At 50.1% G+C, this 17545-nt stretch overlaps 1 protein-coding gene across 1 annotated transcript in view; it reads right to left on the reverse strand.

Moving 5' to 3' along the window:
* Nucleotides 1-392: 392 nt before the first annotated feature.
* The window catches only part of LOC147123942 (sialic acid-binding Ig-like lectin 12), a 172453-nt gene continuing 155300 nt past the window's right edge, over nt 393-17545 (reverse strand). The window contains exons 8-10 of the mRNA XM_085968745.1: nt 11503-11583; nt 9224-9273; nt 393-4808 (exon numbers count right to left, since the gene is read on the reverse strand). Coding sequence (XP_085824871.1) covers nt 9239-9273; nt 11503-11583 — 116 coding nt within the window. The 3' untranslated portion in view covers nt 393-4808; nt 9224-9238. The remainder of the gene's footprint in view (nt 4809-9223; nt 9274-11502; nt 11584-17545) is intronic.

The raw sequence follows: 17545 nt of genomic DNA on the forward strand, positions 1-17545 counted from the left end.
TTTACTGAAGTCACAGATCTGTAGAGAACCATAGCCAGATTGCTCCCCCAGACTTACCTTCAGCTGTGAGTACGTTTCCCATTGGTGCTGACGCTGTCTAAAAGCACTAGCGTTGCTGCTGCTGGTAAGAGTTTCAGTGAGAGGGGCTGGAGAGCTCAGTCACTAACCCCTGGCCTCCCCGCACAGAGTGAGGACCCAGGACAGTAGTTTGCCGGCTAGTTAAGCACCAGCCCATGAACTGAAAGATGGGAATAGCTTACACTTCGAAAAGCCAGCGATGTCCAGCAGCTGACAGGGCACCTGACACAAAGCCTCCGTGAGGCTGGCTTGTAACAGCTAGGTGTGCACGGCATGCACTCACTCATAGTGCGAGGAAAGCCACACACACAGCATGTCGTACAATGATGTTTATTTACAAAGTCTGCTGTGGCTAATGGAGCCAGTGTGTGCTTTACACTTTTGCCCCACGGTCTCCGTATCCTCCTCCTCAGAGGCCCCACTGTTGTCCTGTGTCACTCTTATCTTCAGCAGCTTGAGGGGGTCCCAATGATCGACAATGGACAGCCCGGGTCTCTCTGCCTCCCCCGGAGTGAGTCCTTTCACCATCTCACGTCTGGCTTCTGCTGTCGTTCCCAAGGATTTATCACTTCGATCAGGAAGCACCGCTGGTCCCGCACTCAGCAGAGGCCTCCCGCTCCCTGGGTGATGTTTCAGGCTTATCTGTGAATCAATAGGTGCATAGGGACAGGGCGAGGCCATTCAGCACATCGAGACTGCTCCGCCACTCGGCAGAACGTTCAGGGGGCTGAGATGAGCCTGGACTGCAGCTCGAATCTGTGTTAATCTGTGCACCGCAGACAACAAACCATCTGTACTCAGTCTCACACACACACACACACACACACACACACACACACACACACACACAGAACCACACAAACACCACACTCAAATACACGCGCACACAAACACAGTTATGAATCTTATGATCCATGGAGAAAGACTCATGAAATAACACTGGACGGCCAGCTGGTGGCGCCGTCCAAGGAGTATAATTACTCGGGCGTGGGCCCAGCTTGCCCAGGACATTTTGTAAACAGGAACGAGTGAAAGGTAACTAGACCTCCATGTTTTGAAACAAGTTGATTAAAGCCTTGCTTTATACTCAAACCAAGTGCGTAGTGAGCTTTATTACAGCACACACACACACACACACACACAGACATGCACATGTGCACACACATACACAATCCACAAACGAGTATGGTGGTGTACTGGCTATGTACCAGAGAACAGGAGTTCTAAATCCCACTATTGCAGTTTGAGAATTTCAACTCCGTTTTTAAAAAAAATCTGTAAAAGTGACCACAAAGTGGTCAGATTGTTTGTCTTGTGTTTGGTTTGGTTAGCTGGCGGTGTAGCTGATGGTACTGAGCAGTTAGGTTGATTTGGATTGGATTGTTGATGGTTTAGATTGGTTTAGTTCAGTCATAGCATGGATTAGTTTGGACTGGTTGCTTAACAGACTCATTTAAATGGTTATTTCGTGGCACGCTGGGCTTGTTGATGACATGGATCAGTTTGGATCACTTCAGTGATAACAGCATTGGTTCGATGATGTCACAAATGGTTTGAATAAATTGATGATATAGGAACAGGAGGAGGCCATTCAGCCCGTCGAGCCTGTCCCGCCTGTCAATCAGATCACGGCTGATCTGTACCGCCACTCCATTCTCACCACGAGGGCACCGACTTCGCGGGGGGAGTGCAATCTGGAGGACGTCCACCTATAGGAGGGATCAGACAGCGGGCAAATGCGAGACGGTCCAAGATGGGTTTGGAGTGCATGTGCAGTAAATAAGGTTGGTGAGCTGCAGGCTCGTCCACCACATGGGACTATGATATACTGGCAACAACAGAGACCTGGCTCAAAGAAGGGGAGGATTGGGCACTTAAGATTCCTGGCTACAAGGTATTCAGGAAAGATAGGGAAGGAAAAAAAGGAGGGCGGGGTGGCAGTATTGATCAAAGATGCTGTTACAGCACTAGAAAGGGATGATGTGCTTGAGGGTTTAAAGACAGAATCTATTTGTTTGGAATTAAGGAACAATAGAGGAGGTATTACGCTGCTGGGTGTATACTATAGGCCACCAAATAGTGGGAAGGAGATAGAGGAGCACATTGCAGAAACATGCAGGAGCTTTGGAGTAGTGATAATGGGAGACTTCAGTTATCCTAATATAGACTGGGATAGTAACCATGTAAAGGGCAAAGAGCGGGAGGAATTCCTGAAATGTGTACAAGGGAACTTTCTTGATCAGCGTGTTTCCAGCCCAACGAGGAAGGGAGCAGCGCTGGATCGAGTTCTGGGGAATGAAGTGGGGCAAGTGGAGCACGTTTCAGTGGGAGAGGATTTGGGGAACAGTGATCACAGTATCATCAGGTTTAGAGTAGCTTTGGAAAAGGTCAAGGAAAAAAAATCAACGGTGAAGATACTCTACCGGAAGAGGGCTAATTTCAGTGAATTGAAAAGGGATCTGGCCCAGGGGGATTGGCCCTTGTGTGAAAAAGAGCTTCCTGATTTCATTCTTGAATGGCCTAGCTCTATTTATAAGATTGTGCCCCTTGTTCTGGGATTCCCCCAGCAGAGGAAATCGTTTCTCTGTATCTACTCTATTGAATCGCTTAAATGGGATCAACAGAAATGAAGAGGTAGAGCTGGTTGCAGATGGAGGCTATTGCAGAGAGACAGCAGTAGAGACAGCGACCTCTTCCACCTAGAAGGACAAGGGCAGCAGGCGCACGGGAACACCACCACCTCCCAGTTCCCCTCCAAGTCACACACCATCCTGACTTGGAAATATATCGCCGTTCCTTCATCGTCGCTGGGTCAAAATCCTGGAACTCCCTCCCTAACAGCACCGTGGGAGTACCTTCACCACACGGACTGCAGCGGTTCAAGAAGGCGGCTCACCACCACCTTCTCAAGGGGCAATTAGGGATGGGCAATAAATGCTGGCCTTGCCAGCGATGCCCACATCCCAAATTAATATTTTTTTTTAAAAAAGCATATAGATAATATGGAGCCAAAGGATGGATCCTTGGAGTGACTCCGGAGGTGGAAGTGCGAGGGAGGGACGTGAAGCCATTGCTGGAGACCTGCTGTCTGTGCCGGTGTCTGGATGGGTAGAAGTGGAACCAAGCCAGGGCAGTCCCACGAAACTGGACAGAGGAGAGGCGATGAAAGAAGATGGCATGGTCAGTGGTGTCAAATACTGCAGAGAGAACAAGGAGGGATAACGCAGAGGACATCATTTGCAGCTTCAGCCATGGCGTTCTCTGTGGGTGAGAAGGGAGGAAACCAGACTGGAGGCATTCCGACAGCAAGTTTCAGGAGAGACGGGCACAGAGCGGAGGCCAGATCACATTTGAGGACCTTACAGAAGGGAGGTTAGAGATGGGGTGATGAGTGGGGAGGGTGATGGTGCTTTACATCAGATAGATCATGGTGCTGATTTTCCTGGATTGGTTTAGACTGGTTCAGTGATGGCACGGCTTGGTTTAGACTGGTTCAGTGATGGCACGGGTTGGTTTAGACTGGTTCAGTGATGGCACGGCTTGGTTTGGACTGGTTCAGTGATGGCACGGGTTGGTTTAGACAGGTTCAGTGATGGCACGGCTTGGTTTGGACTGGTTCAGTGATGGCACGGCTTGGTTTGGACTGGTTCAGTGATGGCACGGCTTGGTTAGTTCAGTGATGGCACGGCTTGGTTTGGACTGGTTCAGTGATGGCACGGCTTGGTTTAGACTGGTTCAGTGATGGCACGGCTTGGTTTGGACTGGTTCAGTGATGGCACAGCTTGGTTTGGACTGGTTCAGTGATGGCACGGCTTGGTTTAGACTGGTTCAGTGATGGCACGGCTTGGTTTGGACTGGTTCAGTGATGGCACAGGTTGGTTTGGACTGGTTCAGTGATGGCACGGCTTGGTTTGGACTGGTTCAGTGATGGCACAGGTTGGTTTGGACTGGTTCAGTGATGGCACGGCTTGGTTTAGACTGGTTCAGTGATGGCACGGCTTGGTTTGGACTGGTTCAGTGATGGCACAGCTTGGTTTGGACTGGTTCAGTGATGGCACGGCTTGGTTTAGACTGGTTCAGTGATGGCACGGCTTGGTTTGGACTGGTTCAGTGATGGCACAGGTTGGTTTGGACTGGTTCAGTGATGGCACGGCTTGGTTTGGACTGGTTCAGTGATGGCACGGCTTGGTTTGGACTGGTTCAGTGATGGCACAGGTTGGTTTGGACTGGTTCAGTGATGGCACGGCTTGGTTTGGACTGGTTCAGTGATGGCACGGGTTGGTTTGGACTGGTTCAGTGATGGCACGGGTTGGTTTGGACTGGTTCAGTGATGGCGCGGGTTGGTTTGGACTTGTTCAGTGATGGCACGGGTTGGTTTGGACTGGTTCAGTGATGGCACGGCTTGGTTTGGACTGGTTCAGTGATGGCACGGCTTGGTTTGGACTGGTTCAGTGATGGCGCGGGTTGGTTTGGACTGGTTCAGTGATGGCACGGCTTGGTTTGGACTGGTTCAGTGATGGCACGGCTTGGTTTGGACTGGTTCAGTGATGGCACGGCTTGGTTTGGACTGGTTCAGTGATGGCGCGGGTTGGTTTGGACTGGTTCAGTGATGGCACGGCTTGGTTTGGTGACAGTGCTGCAGGTTCCAGTGGCACCGCTGGCCCTTCTGTTCCTTTGCAATGTCTCAGGTGTGGAAGGTGCCTTGTGAATGCCTCATTCCTCAGGTTGACCTGTAGATACAGTGAATAAAAAGTAACTGAGAACAGGATAATGAACTAACATAGGAACAGGAAAAGGCCATTCAGCCCCTCAAATCAGCTCCGCCATTCAATTAGATCATGGCTGATCTGTATATTAACTCCGCCTACCTGCCTCGATACCCTAACCCTTAATACCCTTGTCTAACAAAAATCTACCGAGCTCAGTTCTGAAATTTTCAATTGGCCCCCAGCATGCACAGCTTTTTGGGGGAGAGAGTTTCAGATTTCCACTACTCTTTGTGTGTAAAAGTTCTTCCTAATTTCACTCCTAAACGGGGCTAGCTCTGATATTCCTCCTTGTTCTGGATTCCCCCACCAGTGGAAACCGTTTCTCTCTATCTAACCCTATCGAATCTTTTTATCATCTGAAGCACCTCAAACTTCTAACCTCAAGGGAATACGAGCAAAATGTTTGTAATCTGACCTCAATGTAACCCTTGAACTCTGGCATCGTTCTGGTGAATCTGTGCTGCGCCCCCTCCGAGGCCAATCTATCCTTCCTGAGGGGTGGGGCCCAGAACTGGACGCAGTTACTCCAGACGGGGTCTGACCAAGGCTCGGTACAACTGGAGCATCGCCTCCTCCCCTTTGTAATCCAGCCGCCTCGAGATAAAGGCCAACATCCCATCAGCCTCTGTTATGAATCTTATGATCCATGAAGAAAGACTCATGAAATAACACTGGACGGCCAGCTGGTGGCGCCGTCCAAGGAGTATAAATACTCGGGCGTGGGCCCAGCTTGCCCAGGATATTGTGTAAACAGGAACTAGTGAAAGATAACTAGACCTCCATGTTTTGAAACAAGTTGATTAAAGCCTTGCTTTATACTCACACCAAGTGTGTAGTGAGTTTTATTACGTCAGCCTCTTTGATTACTCTCGTGTACATGGATACCCAAATCCTTTTGCTCCACCACAGCTCCTAGTCTCCCACCATTAAGAAAATATTCCAATTTGTCTTTCTCAGATCCAGAGTAGATGACCTCACACTTCCCCACGTTGAACTGCATCTGCCACAGTTTTGCCCACTCACTAAATCTGTCCACGTCCCTTTGCAGCTTCCGGCTCCCATCTACACAACTTACTGTGCCCCTAACCTCATGTCATCTGCAATCATGGATAGACAACTCTCTATTCCTTCATCCAAGTCATTGATATACATGGTGAAAAGCCAGTGCAGATTCCTGGGGAACACCACTTGTCACATCCCGCCAATCAGAAGGTTCCCTTTGTGTCTCCTTCCTCCCCACCAATTACTGACCCATGTTACAAGGTTAGATGAAGAGGGGTGGGAGGAGGCTCGTGTGGAGCATAAAACGGCATGGACTAGTTGGGCCAAGTGGCCTGTGCCTGTACCATAAATACTTTGGAATTCCATGTGCTCTCATTTCTTGCACTGAGGTAGAAGATCAGCCATGATCTTTTTGAATGGCGGAGCAGGCTTGAAGGGTCGAATGGCCGACTCCTGCTGCTAATTCTTATATTCTTATATTCTTATGTTCTTATGCATATAGACAACATCCATAGACACTCCAAATAACAACAGAAAATGCTGGAAAAACTCAGCAGGCCAGGCAACATCCGTGGAAAGAGAAATAGAGTCAACGTTTCAGGTCGAAACCCTTCGTCAGGACTGAAAAAACACAGGAAATGAAACAGATTAAAAGGCCAGTTTGGGGGCTGTGAAATGGGGGATAAAAGAACAAAAGAGAAGTGAAGAGACATTAAGAGGTATTCAAAACCAGACGAGATGGTGATCGGACTAGTGGAGACAAAAGACGGCTCGAGATTAGGTGTGAAATGCGCTGGCAGAATGGGAGACAGCTGCCATGTGGGAGAGAGAAAAAGGGGGGGAAGGGCCAAAACAAAGGTGTGGATAAAATATATATGTAAAGATGTAATAGTGGCCGAGGTTATGATCTGAAATTGTTGAACTCGATATTGAGTCCGGAAGGCTGTAAAGTGCCTAATCGGAAGAGTATCCATAGACACTCCCCTGTTCACCTTGTTAATGACAACCTCAAAATATTCCATTAAATTAGTCAGACATGACCTACCCTTCACAATCCATGGGGACTCTCCTGCCAGCTCAGACTCCAGCCGGTGTACTCTGGGCTGGTCTGGGTGCATGTTGTGGTGATTGCTGTAACCAAACCAGCAACCCGAAGCTCCCGAGTTGAAAAGTTGTTGGATTATTGTAACAACCCAACTGGTTCACTGATGCTCTTCGGAGAAGGGAACCTCGATCTGGCCTATATGTGGCTCCGGTCCCACACAACATGGTGAACTCTTAATGGTTGTCACTTTAGCCGTGGCTCAGTGGGCAGCACGCTTGCCTCTGAGTCATGAACGTCGTGGGTTCAAGTCCCACTCCAGACACTTGAGCACAAAAATCTAAGCCGACACTCCCAGTGCAGTGCTGAGGGAGCGCTGCACTGTCAGAGGTGCTGTCTTTCAGATGGGATGTTAAACCGAGGCCCCGTCTCCTCTCTCAGGTTGTAAAAGATCCCATGGCACTATTTCAAAGAGCAGGGGAATTCTCCCCGGTGTCCTGACCAATATTTACCTCTCAATCAACATCACTAAAACAGATGATCTGGTCATTATCACGTCGCTGTTTGTGGGACCTTGCTGTGCGCAAATTCCTACATTACAACATTGACTACACTTCCAAAGTAAGTATGTAATTAGCTGTAAAGCACTTTGGGACATCCTGAGGTCATGAAAGGGGCTGTATAAATACAAGTCTTTCTTTTCCGTAATGCCTTCTAACATGGTCCAGCAAGCCTTTGTTGTTAAACATAGAAAACATAGAAGATAGGAGCAGGAGTGGGCCATTTGGCCCCTCGAGCCTGCTCCCCATTCAATGAGATCATGGCTGATCATCCAAATTCAGTACCCGGTCCCTGCCTTCTCCCCATATCCCTTGTTCCCTTTAGCCTTAAGAAATATATCTAACTTCTTCTTGAATATATTTAATGAATTGGCCTCCACTGCCTTCTGTGGTAGAGAATTCCACAGGTTCACCACTCTCTGGGTGAAGAAACTCCTCCTCATCTCTGTCCTAAATGGCTTACCCCTTATCCTTAGACTGTGACCACTGGTTCTGGACTCCCCGGCCATCGGGAACATCCTTCCTGCATCTAGTCTGTCTAGTCCTGTTAGAATTTTATAAGTTTCAATGAGATCCCCTCTCATTCTTCTAAACTCTAGCGAATATAAGCCTAATCGACCCAATCTCTCTTCATACATCATTCCTGCCATCCCAGGTATCAGTCTGGTGAATCTTCGCTGCACTCCCTCCATGGCAAGAACATCCTTCCTCAGATAAGGCGACCAAAACTGCACACAATACTCAAGATGTGGTCTCACCAAGGCCCTGTACAACTGCAGCAAGACATCCTTGTTCCTGTACTCAAACCCTCTCGCTACGAAGGCCAACATACCATTTGACTTCTTAACCGCCTGCTACACCTGCATGCTTACCTTCAGCAACTGGTGCACAAGGACACCCAGGTCTCGTTGCACTTCCCCTTCTCCCAATCTATTGCCGTTCAGATAATAATCTGCCTTCCTGTCTTTGCCACCAAAGTGGATAACCTCGCATTTATCCACATCACAGGAAACTTTCTGGTATCCGGCACGGACGGGACCGACGTGGTGCCGGTTCATCAAAAATTCCGGATAACCGAACGCTATAGCAAAAGATACAGAGCTCCGTATAAAGCAACAAACCCTGTTGCTTAGCAACAGCTTCAGAACAATGTCCACAAGTTGCAAGCGTCTCTGTAGCTTAGCAACAGCTGCAGCCACACGCTTGCACAGCAACAAATGGACTAATAAAAGTAATAAAAGTTACCTGAACCTACTCCTGAATTTTGCCGGTTAACAGACATTTCCGGTTATTTAGGGGCCGGTTAATCGAAGGTTTCCTGTACACTGTATCTGCCATGCTTCTGCCCAATCACCCAACCTGTCCAAATCATACTGGAGTTTCTCTGCATCCTCCTCACAGCACACACACCCACCCAGCTTTGTGTCGTCTGCAAACTTGGAGATATTACATCTAGTTCCCTCGTCTAGATCATCATTAATATATATTGTGAATAACTGGGGTCCAAGGACCGATCCCTGCGGTACCCCACTAGTCACTGCCTGCCACTCGGAAAACAATTATTACACAGCAGGACGCCCACCACCACCTTCTTCCCGGGTAAATGGGATGGGCAATGAATGCCGGCCATGCCAGTGTCACTCGCAACCCCAGGACAAATATTTTTTTTTTTAAAGGGTATGTTAAGCTTAAGAGCTGGTGAGTGCGGTGATGCTCTCTCAGATTGAAGTGGAGAAATGGTGCAGCCTTGACTCCCCAGGTTCAGTACTTACTGTCAATGATCATTCCTACTGTGTGCTCACAACAGCTGCATAGATTACATCTGAAACAAAGGGAACAGGGGTCAGCGCGGATTACAATCATAGGAAGAACGTCAGTGTGAGGGGCAAGTACAAGAAAGGAGGGCATTTACCCCGACATTAGCCCCTTCACTGTGAGGGCAAGTACAGGAAAGGGGGGCATTTACCCCGGCATCAGCCCCTTCACTGTGAGGGCAGGTACAGGAAAGGGGGGCATTTACCCTGACATCAGCCCCTTCACTGTGAGGGGCAAGTACAGGAAAGGGGGGCATTTACCCCAGCATCAGCCCCTCCACTGTGAGGGGCAAGTACAGGAAAGGGGGGCATTTACCCCGGCATCAGCCCCTTCACTGTGAGGGGCAGGTACAGGAAAGGGGGGCATTTACCCCGGCATCAGCCCCTTCACTGTGAGGGGCAAGTACAGAAAAGGGGGGCATTTACTCCGGCATCAGCCCCTTCACTGTGAGGGGGAAGTACTGGAAAGGGGGGCATTTACCCCGGCATCAGTCCCTTCACTGTGAGGGCAAGTACAGGAAAGGGGGGCATTTACCCCGGCATCAGCCCCTTCACTGTGAGGGGCAAGTACAGAAAAGGGGGGCATTTACCCCGGCATCAGCCCCTTCACTGTGAGGGGCAAGTACAGGAAAGGGGGGCATTTACCCCGGCATCAGCCCCTTCACTGTGAGGGCAGGTACAGGAAAGGGAGGTGGTTCCAGTGGGCAGCACATGTAGCCCCGGTAATATCCCGCCAGGCAGCAGCGGGCAAAGAAGGTTAGAATGGATGGTCGAACATTGCCCTTTTTCCTGTCAAGCTGTGGGGCCTCTCACTTTAATTAAAGCGATGGAGGCCTGAACAAAGGCAGGCCCTTCAGTAGTGTGGTCATTTAACAGAGACTGGGCTCACCCAGGACTCTCCCGAGAATTATTTAAACATTTATTTTTTGAACGGGCCTTCCCTTTCAGCGCCTGTCTGTGGCACTCGGGCACTCCACAGCTCCATTGTATTAACCAGCGTCATGCACGGTCGGTGTTCATCCTCCTGGCTCGCCAGGCACTCCCCCGCCACCTTCCCCCCGTCACCTTCACCTCTCCACCCCGCATATCCCCGTTCGGACCGCACGCAGGCCTCAGGTGTCCGCCTGCATAAGAGGTAGGGTTTGCCAGCCTTCCAGGATCATCCCCAGGAATGAAAGATTAATTAAAGGGTGTTGACCGCGGGCAGCACCCTCGCCTCCGAGTCAGAAGGCCGTGGGCTCGAGTCCCGCGCCATTTTGAGCATAAAATCTAGGCCGACACTCCCAGTGCAGTGCTGAGGGAGTGCCGCACTGTCGGAGGTGCCGTCTTTCGGATGAGACGTTAAACCGAGGCCCCGTCTGCTCTCTCAGGCGGATGTAAAAGATCCCGCGGCCACTATTTCGAAGCAGAGCAGCGGGGTTCTGCCCAGGTGTTCTGGCCAACATCACAAAAAACAGATTATCGGTCTGTGGGAGCTTGCTGTGCGCAGATTGGCTGCCACGTTTCCGACAGTGTGACTACATTGTCTGTAAAGCGTTTTGGGACGTGATCAGGTGGTGAAAGGTGCTGCAGAAATGCAATTCTTTCTTTCTTTCTATTAATCTCCAGGACACTGCTGCCAACAACTCCAGGAGAACAAAAATCATAGAGACATTAAAAAAAAAACAATTGTGCGTTTTGTTTCCTCATTTTCTTCAAACGCTTTTGTCAATGAGTTTTAAATGTATTGGGTGAGATTGTGCGGAGGGGGGGGCGGTGCTGGGTAAAAATGCTGTTTGACAGTCAAGAATCGTTCAATGGGGTAACGGAGAGCGTGCTGGCTTTCCGATTGGTGCGGGAAACCCGGCGCCGCGCGAGGATGGGCGTATTGGACGATCAATGGCGGGAGCGTGGGGGGAGGGGGGAAGGTTTGGAGGTCATGTGATGAAACCACCAGGAATACATCCAACTGGAGTTGCCGACCCGAATATCAGGGCGACAAATCACCGGGCCCCGACTGCCTCGGGCTCGCACAGGGGAGAATGGCCGCGGCGGCCGAGGTACTGCGGGGAGGGAGGGGAGGCGCGGAGATCATCAGGAACAGTATTTTGTAAGTAAGAATTGATTCACTCTCTTCTGAATCGGCGACTGTCGGTTTCTTCCCACCTTAAACCGAAAGAGAAGGTTCCGTTAGCCGGGAGGCCGAATTTTAAACATTTTGAGAAATATGACTAAATGTAGAAAAATATATTAAATACCTTGAGCATCGGTTTGAGGCCGTTTACCTTTTTGGCTGTCGTCGAGCACTATGCTGGCATAAGTACAGGAATCAGGCTGAGCTGTAACACAAACAGTATCCTCTCTGAAACGGCACTAAACTTGCCTTACTTCTTTACCCGAATCTTACAGCACACCAGCAATTTGCATTTACATAGCACCTTTAATGTAGTAAAACGTCCCAAGGCGCTGCACAGGCGCGTAACCAGTTATAAATTTGACACCGCGCCACATATTCGGACAGGTGACCAAACGCTTGGTCAAAGAAGTAGGTTTGGAGGAGCGTCTTAAAGGTGAGAGAGGTGGAAAGGTTTAGGGAGGGAATTCCAGAGCTTAGGGCCCAGACGATCGGCAATGGTGGGGCGAAAGAAGTGGGGGATGCACAAGAGGCCAGCGTTGGAGGAGGTTACAGAGATAGGGAGGGGCGAGGCCATGGAGGCATTAGAAAACAAGGATGAGAATTTTAAAATCGAGGCATCGCTGGACTGGGAGCCAATGTAGGTCAGCGAGCACAGGGGGCGATGGGTGAACGGGACTTGGTGCGAGTTAGGACACGGGGCAGTGAGCACAGGGGGCGATGGGTGAACGGGACTTGGTGCGAGTTAGGACATGGGGCAGTGAGCACAGGGGGCGATGGGTGAACGGGACTGGGTGCGAGTTAGGACACGGGGCAGTGAGCACAGGGGGCGACGGGTGAACGGGACTTGGTGCGAGTTAGGACACGGGGCAGTGAGCACAGGGGGCGATGGGTGAACAGGACTTGGTGCGAGTTAGGACACGGGGCAGTGAGCACAGGGGGTGATGGGTGAACGGGACTGGGTGCGAGTTAGGACACGGGGCAGCGAGCACAGGGGGTGATGGGTGAACGGGACTGGGTGTGAGTTAGGACACGGGGCAGCGAGCACAGGGGGTGATGGGTGAACGGGACTGGGTGCGAGTTAGGACACGGGGGCAGTGAGCACAGGGGGTGATGGGTGAACGGGACTGGGTGCGAGTTAGGACACGGGGCAGTGAGCACAGGGGGTGATGGGTGAACGGGACTGGGTGCGAGTTAGGACACGGGGCAGCGAGCACAGGGGGCGATGGGTGAACGGGACTTGGTGCGAGTTAGGACACGGGGCAGTGAGCACAGGGGGCGATGGGTGAACAGGACTTGGTGCGAGTTAGGACACGGGGCAGTGAGCACAGGGGGCGATGGGTGAACGGGACTTGGTGCGAGTTAGGACACGGGGCAGTGAGCACAGGGGGTGATGGGTGAACGGGACTTGGTGCGAGTTAGGACACGGGGCAGCGAGCACAGGGGGCGATGGGTGAACGGGACTTGGTGCGAGTTAGGACACGGGGCAGCGAGCACAGGGGACGATGGGTGAACGGGACTTGGTGCGAGTTAGGACACGGGGTAGCGAGCACAGGGGGCGATGGGTGAACGGGACTTGGTGCGAGTTAGGACACGGGGCAGCGAGCACAGGGGGCGATGGGTGAACGGGACTTGGTGCGAGTTAGGACACGGGGCAGTGAGCACAGGGGGCGATGGGTGAACGGAACTTGGTGCAAGTTAGGACACGGGGCAGTGAGCACAGGGGGCGATGGGTGAACGGGACTGGGTGTGAGTTAGGACACGGGGCAGTGAGCACAGCGGGCGATGGGTGAACGGGACTGGGTGCGAGTTAGGACATGGGGCAGCAGAGTTTTGGATGAGCTGAAGTTTAGGAGGTGGGTAGTTGGGAGGTCGGCTTTCTTACGCTAGATTTTTCTAAGGCTCCCTGTACTTCACTTCCAAAAGGTGAGACCCAACTCCCTGTGCCCTTGAGAGTATCTTCACCAGCCTGGACATCCAGGTCAGCTTTGCAGACAATCCCAACAAAAGTGAGAAGTGATACATTTTGGTAGGAAGAATGAGGAGAGGCAAAATGAACTAAATGGTACAAATTTAAAAGGGGTGCAGGAACAGAGAGACCTGGGGGTGTATGTGCACAAATCTTTGAAGGTGACAACACAAGTTGAGAAGGCTGTTAAAAAAGCAGACGAGATCCTTGGCTTTATTAATGGAGGCATGGAGTACAAAAGCAAGGAAGTTATGATGAACCTTTATAAATCACTGGATCGGCCTCAACTGGAGTATTGGGTCCAATTCTGGGCACCGCACTTTAGGAAGGATGTCAAGGCCTTGGAGAGGGTGCAGAGGAGATTTACTGGAATGGTTCCAGGGATGAGAGACTTCAGTTATGTGGAGAGACTGGAGAAGCTGGGGCTGTTCTACTCAGGGCAGAGAAGGTTAAGAGGAGATTTGATAGAAGTGTTCAAAATCATGACCGGTTTTGATCGAGGAAGTAAGAATGTTTCCACTGGCAGAAGGGTCGGTAACCAGAGGGCACAGATTTAAGGTGATTGGCAACAGAACCAGAGGTGACATGAGGACTTAAAAAAAAAAAATTATGCAGCTGGAATGCGCTGCCTGAAAGGGCGGTGGAAGCAGATTCAATGGTAACTTTCAAAAGGGAATTGAATAAATGCTTGAAAAGGAAATATTTACAGGGCTATGGGGACAGAGCAGGGGGGAGTGGGACTAATTGGATAACTCTTTCAAAGAGCCGGCACAGGCACGAATGGGCCGAATGGCCTCCTTCCGTGCTGTCTCATTCTGTGATTCTAACAAACAGGAAGCAGAAGTTTCTGATCTTGCTAACAAACAGGAAAGGCATTCTGGCAGAGACCTGTGCAATGAAAGACAGTGAACCACTGCCTATACCCTTCAGACAATGGAACAGGATTATCAGTCAGCTCAGAGCCCGAGAATCCATCAGGTTTAGCAAGCTGTTCGATAACTGCAGGGTCCTAAAGCGACCAGCAAAGTTAAACTTGATGACCAAAGGGTCACGAACTGAAACTTGTCGACCAGTGAACTGTAGAAGTTACAAAAAAAAACAATCAAATATGTATGACAAAAAAATACAGGAGACTCATCAGAACCTAGTCGAGTGTCCGTGCATGAGTTTGTAATCGACTGCTGAATTACAGCTTGTATTAGAATAGAGTCCGATGGACTCTTGTTAACTGTCTATTAATGCAGAATCGAATCAATTTGCATGGACTTTTGACTAACGAAGTAACAGGTTGGACTGATGTTAATTGAATCAGCAATCCAACAGTCCCTTTTCCAGAAAGCTCACATTCTCTTCAGCGACCGATTGATTTGCGACCAGCTCCAGTGAGGAAGATGGCCTTTAAGAAATGGATCAAAAAATTCAAATCAAGTTTGTCAAACACTATTTCCCTTTAAAAAAAATCCGTGCTGGCTTTCATTAATTAGCCCATACTTTTCCACATGCCAATTAATGTTGTCCGGGATTATTGTCTCTAAACGTTTCCCCACCACCGACGTTAGGCTGCCTGGCCTGTAGTTGCCGGGTTTATGCCCTCTCCCCTTTTTAGAACAGGCTATGGTGCAAAGGCAGGTGAATGGAGTTGAGGTACAGATCAGCCATGGCCTGATTGAATGGCGGAGCAGGCTCGAGGGACTGAATGGCCGACTCCTGTTCCTATATTCCTCCAGCCCCACCCCCAGGCTGGTCCAATGGGCTGGAAACTTGGTGTAAGAGGGCCTCACCCCAACTTACACCTCCGCCAGCTGGTAGCACGCCCCAGCTGCCCTGTAAATTGACCGAATTTAAGGGGACAGCAATTAAGTCAACAGACCACAGACTTTCATTTGGTCACAACTCTGAAGTGGAACACTCCCCGACATGTTCACCCTTAAATGGTGCCCGCCTCCCCACAGCAGGGGCCACTGTTAGTTCACCAGAAATATCACCAGAAACCCTCAGAGAAACAAAGCTTATGAACGAGCCCAGATGTGCTGCTGGGGGCTATTGGGACACAGTGTAGAGGGAGCTTTACTCTGTATCTAACCCGTGCTGTACCTGCCCTGGGAGTGTTTGATGGGACAGTGTAGAGGGAGCTTTACTCTGTATCTAACCCGTGCTGTACCTGCCCTGGGAGTGTTTGATGGGACAGTGTAGAGGGAGCTTTACTCTGATCTTACCTGTGCTGTACCTGCCCTGGGAGTGTTTGATGGGACAGTGTAGAGGGAGCTTTACTCTGTATCTTACCTGTGCTGTACCTGCCCTGGGAGTGTTTGATGGGACAGTGTAGAGGGAGCTTTACTCTGTATCTTACCTGTGCTGTACCTGCCCTGGGAGTGTTTGATGGGACAGTGTAGAGGGAGCTTTACTCTGTATCTAACCTGTGCTGTACCTGCCCTGGGAGTGTTTGATGGGACAGTGTAGAGGGAGCTTTACTCTGGATCTAACTCGTGCTGTGCCTGCCCCGGGAGTGTTTGATGGGACAGTGTAGAGGGAGCTTTACTCTGTATCTAACCCGTGCTGTACCTGCCCTGGGAGTGTTTGATGGGACAGTGTAGAGGGAGCTTTACTCTGTATCTAACCCGTGCTGTACCTGCCCTGGGAGTGTTTGATGGGACAGTGTAGAGGGAGCTTTACTCTGTATCTAACCCGTGTTGTACCTGCCCTGGGAGTGTTTGATGGGACAGTGTAGAGGGAGCTTTACTCTGTATCTAACCCATGCTGTACCTGCCCTGGGAGTGTTTGATGGGACAGTGTAGAGGGAGCTTTACTCTGTATCTAACCCGTGCTGTACCTGCCCTGGGAGTGTTTGATGGGACAGTGTAGAGGGAGCTTTACTCTGGATCTAACCCGTGCTGTGCCTGCCCCGGGAGTGTTTGATGGGACAGTGTAGAGGGAGCTTTACTTTGTATCTAACCCGTGCTGTACCTGACCTGGGAGTGTTTGATGGGACAGTGTAGAGGGAGCTTTACTCTTTATCTAACCTGTGCTGTACCTGCCCTGGGAGTGTTTGATGGGACAGTGTAGAGGGAGCTTTACTCTGTATCTATCCCATGCTGTACCTGACCTGGGAGTGTTTGATGGGACAGTGCAGAGAGAGCTTTACTCTGTATCTAACCCATGCTGTATCTGTCCTGGGAGTGTTTGATGGGACAGTGTAGAGGGAGCTTACTCTGTATCTAACCCATGCTGTACCTGACCTGGGAGTGTTTGATGGGATAGTGTAGAGAGAGCTTTACTCTGTATCTAACCCGTGTTCTACCTGCCCTGGCAGTGTTTGATGGGACAGTGTAGAGGGAGCTTTACTCTGTATCTAACCCATGCTGTACCTGTCCTGGGAGTGTTTGATAGGACAGTGTAGAGGGAGCTTTACTCTGGATCTAAGCTGTGCTGTACCTGCCCTGGGAGTGTTTGATGGGACAGTGTAGAGGGAGCTTTACTCTGTATCTAACCCGTGCTGTACCTGCCCTGGGTGTGTTTGATGCTGAAATGGGAAAGCGTTCCATTCACCAGCGTTTTCATCTCTCCCATTGATCGCACTCTATCCTAATTGAAGCAATGTAGCTTTTCAGTTGCCCGTCATTGTGGTGTCATGACACAGGGCGAGATGCTGGCTGCTGTACAAAAGACTGGTGTTTAGTGTTCTTTAGTAGATGAGAATCATATTTGTATATGATAGACTGGGATGCACTGGATGAAAAGGCATATCAGCACGGCCGTCATGTTGGTTGGGGAGACCCCGGGATATCCCTCAGCCATGACAATAGTAAAGAGCCGGCCCCTGGGAGTGTCATAGTTCGCACCAAGGCCTACAATGAAAAGGGGGATAAAACCTCCTTTGGGAAGCGCTCAGTTCCCCTCAATTAGAGGACACCAATTTGCCATAACACTTGTCAAAGAATAGATTGACATAGTCAAGGAATCAATGTTTAAAACATTTCATCCTCGAGATGGGGACTGTACAAAAGGCTGGTATTTAGAGGTCTTTAATAGATGGGAATCATAAATGTATAAATTCAAGTGTAGCCATTGACCAACTAATCTTACCCATGATTCCCTGTGGGTATGGAAATGTTAAAGACTGTTCGAATGTAGCCGCGAGGACAGTGAGCAGTTTTGACTAAGCTCTGATAACAAACAGCCACAGGCTGCGCGTAAAGGT

Source organism: Somniosus microcephalus, chromosome 1, assembly GCF_052327205.1.
Source record: "Somniosus microcephalus isolate GS21.2 chromosome 1, FLI_Smic_1.0, whole genome shotgun sequence".
Taxonomy (NCBI): domain Eukaryota; kingdom Metazoa; phylum Chordata; class Chondrichthyes; order Squaliformes; family Somniosidae; genus Somniosus; species Somniosus microcephalus.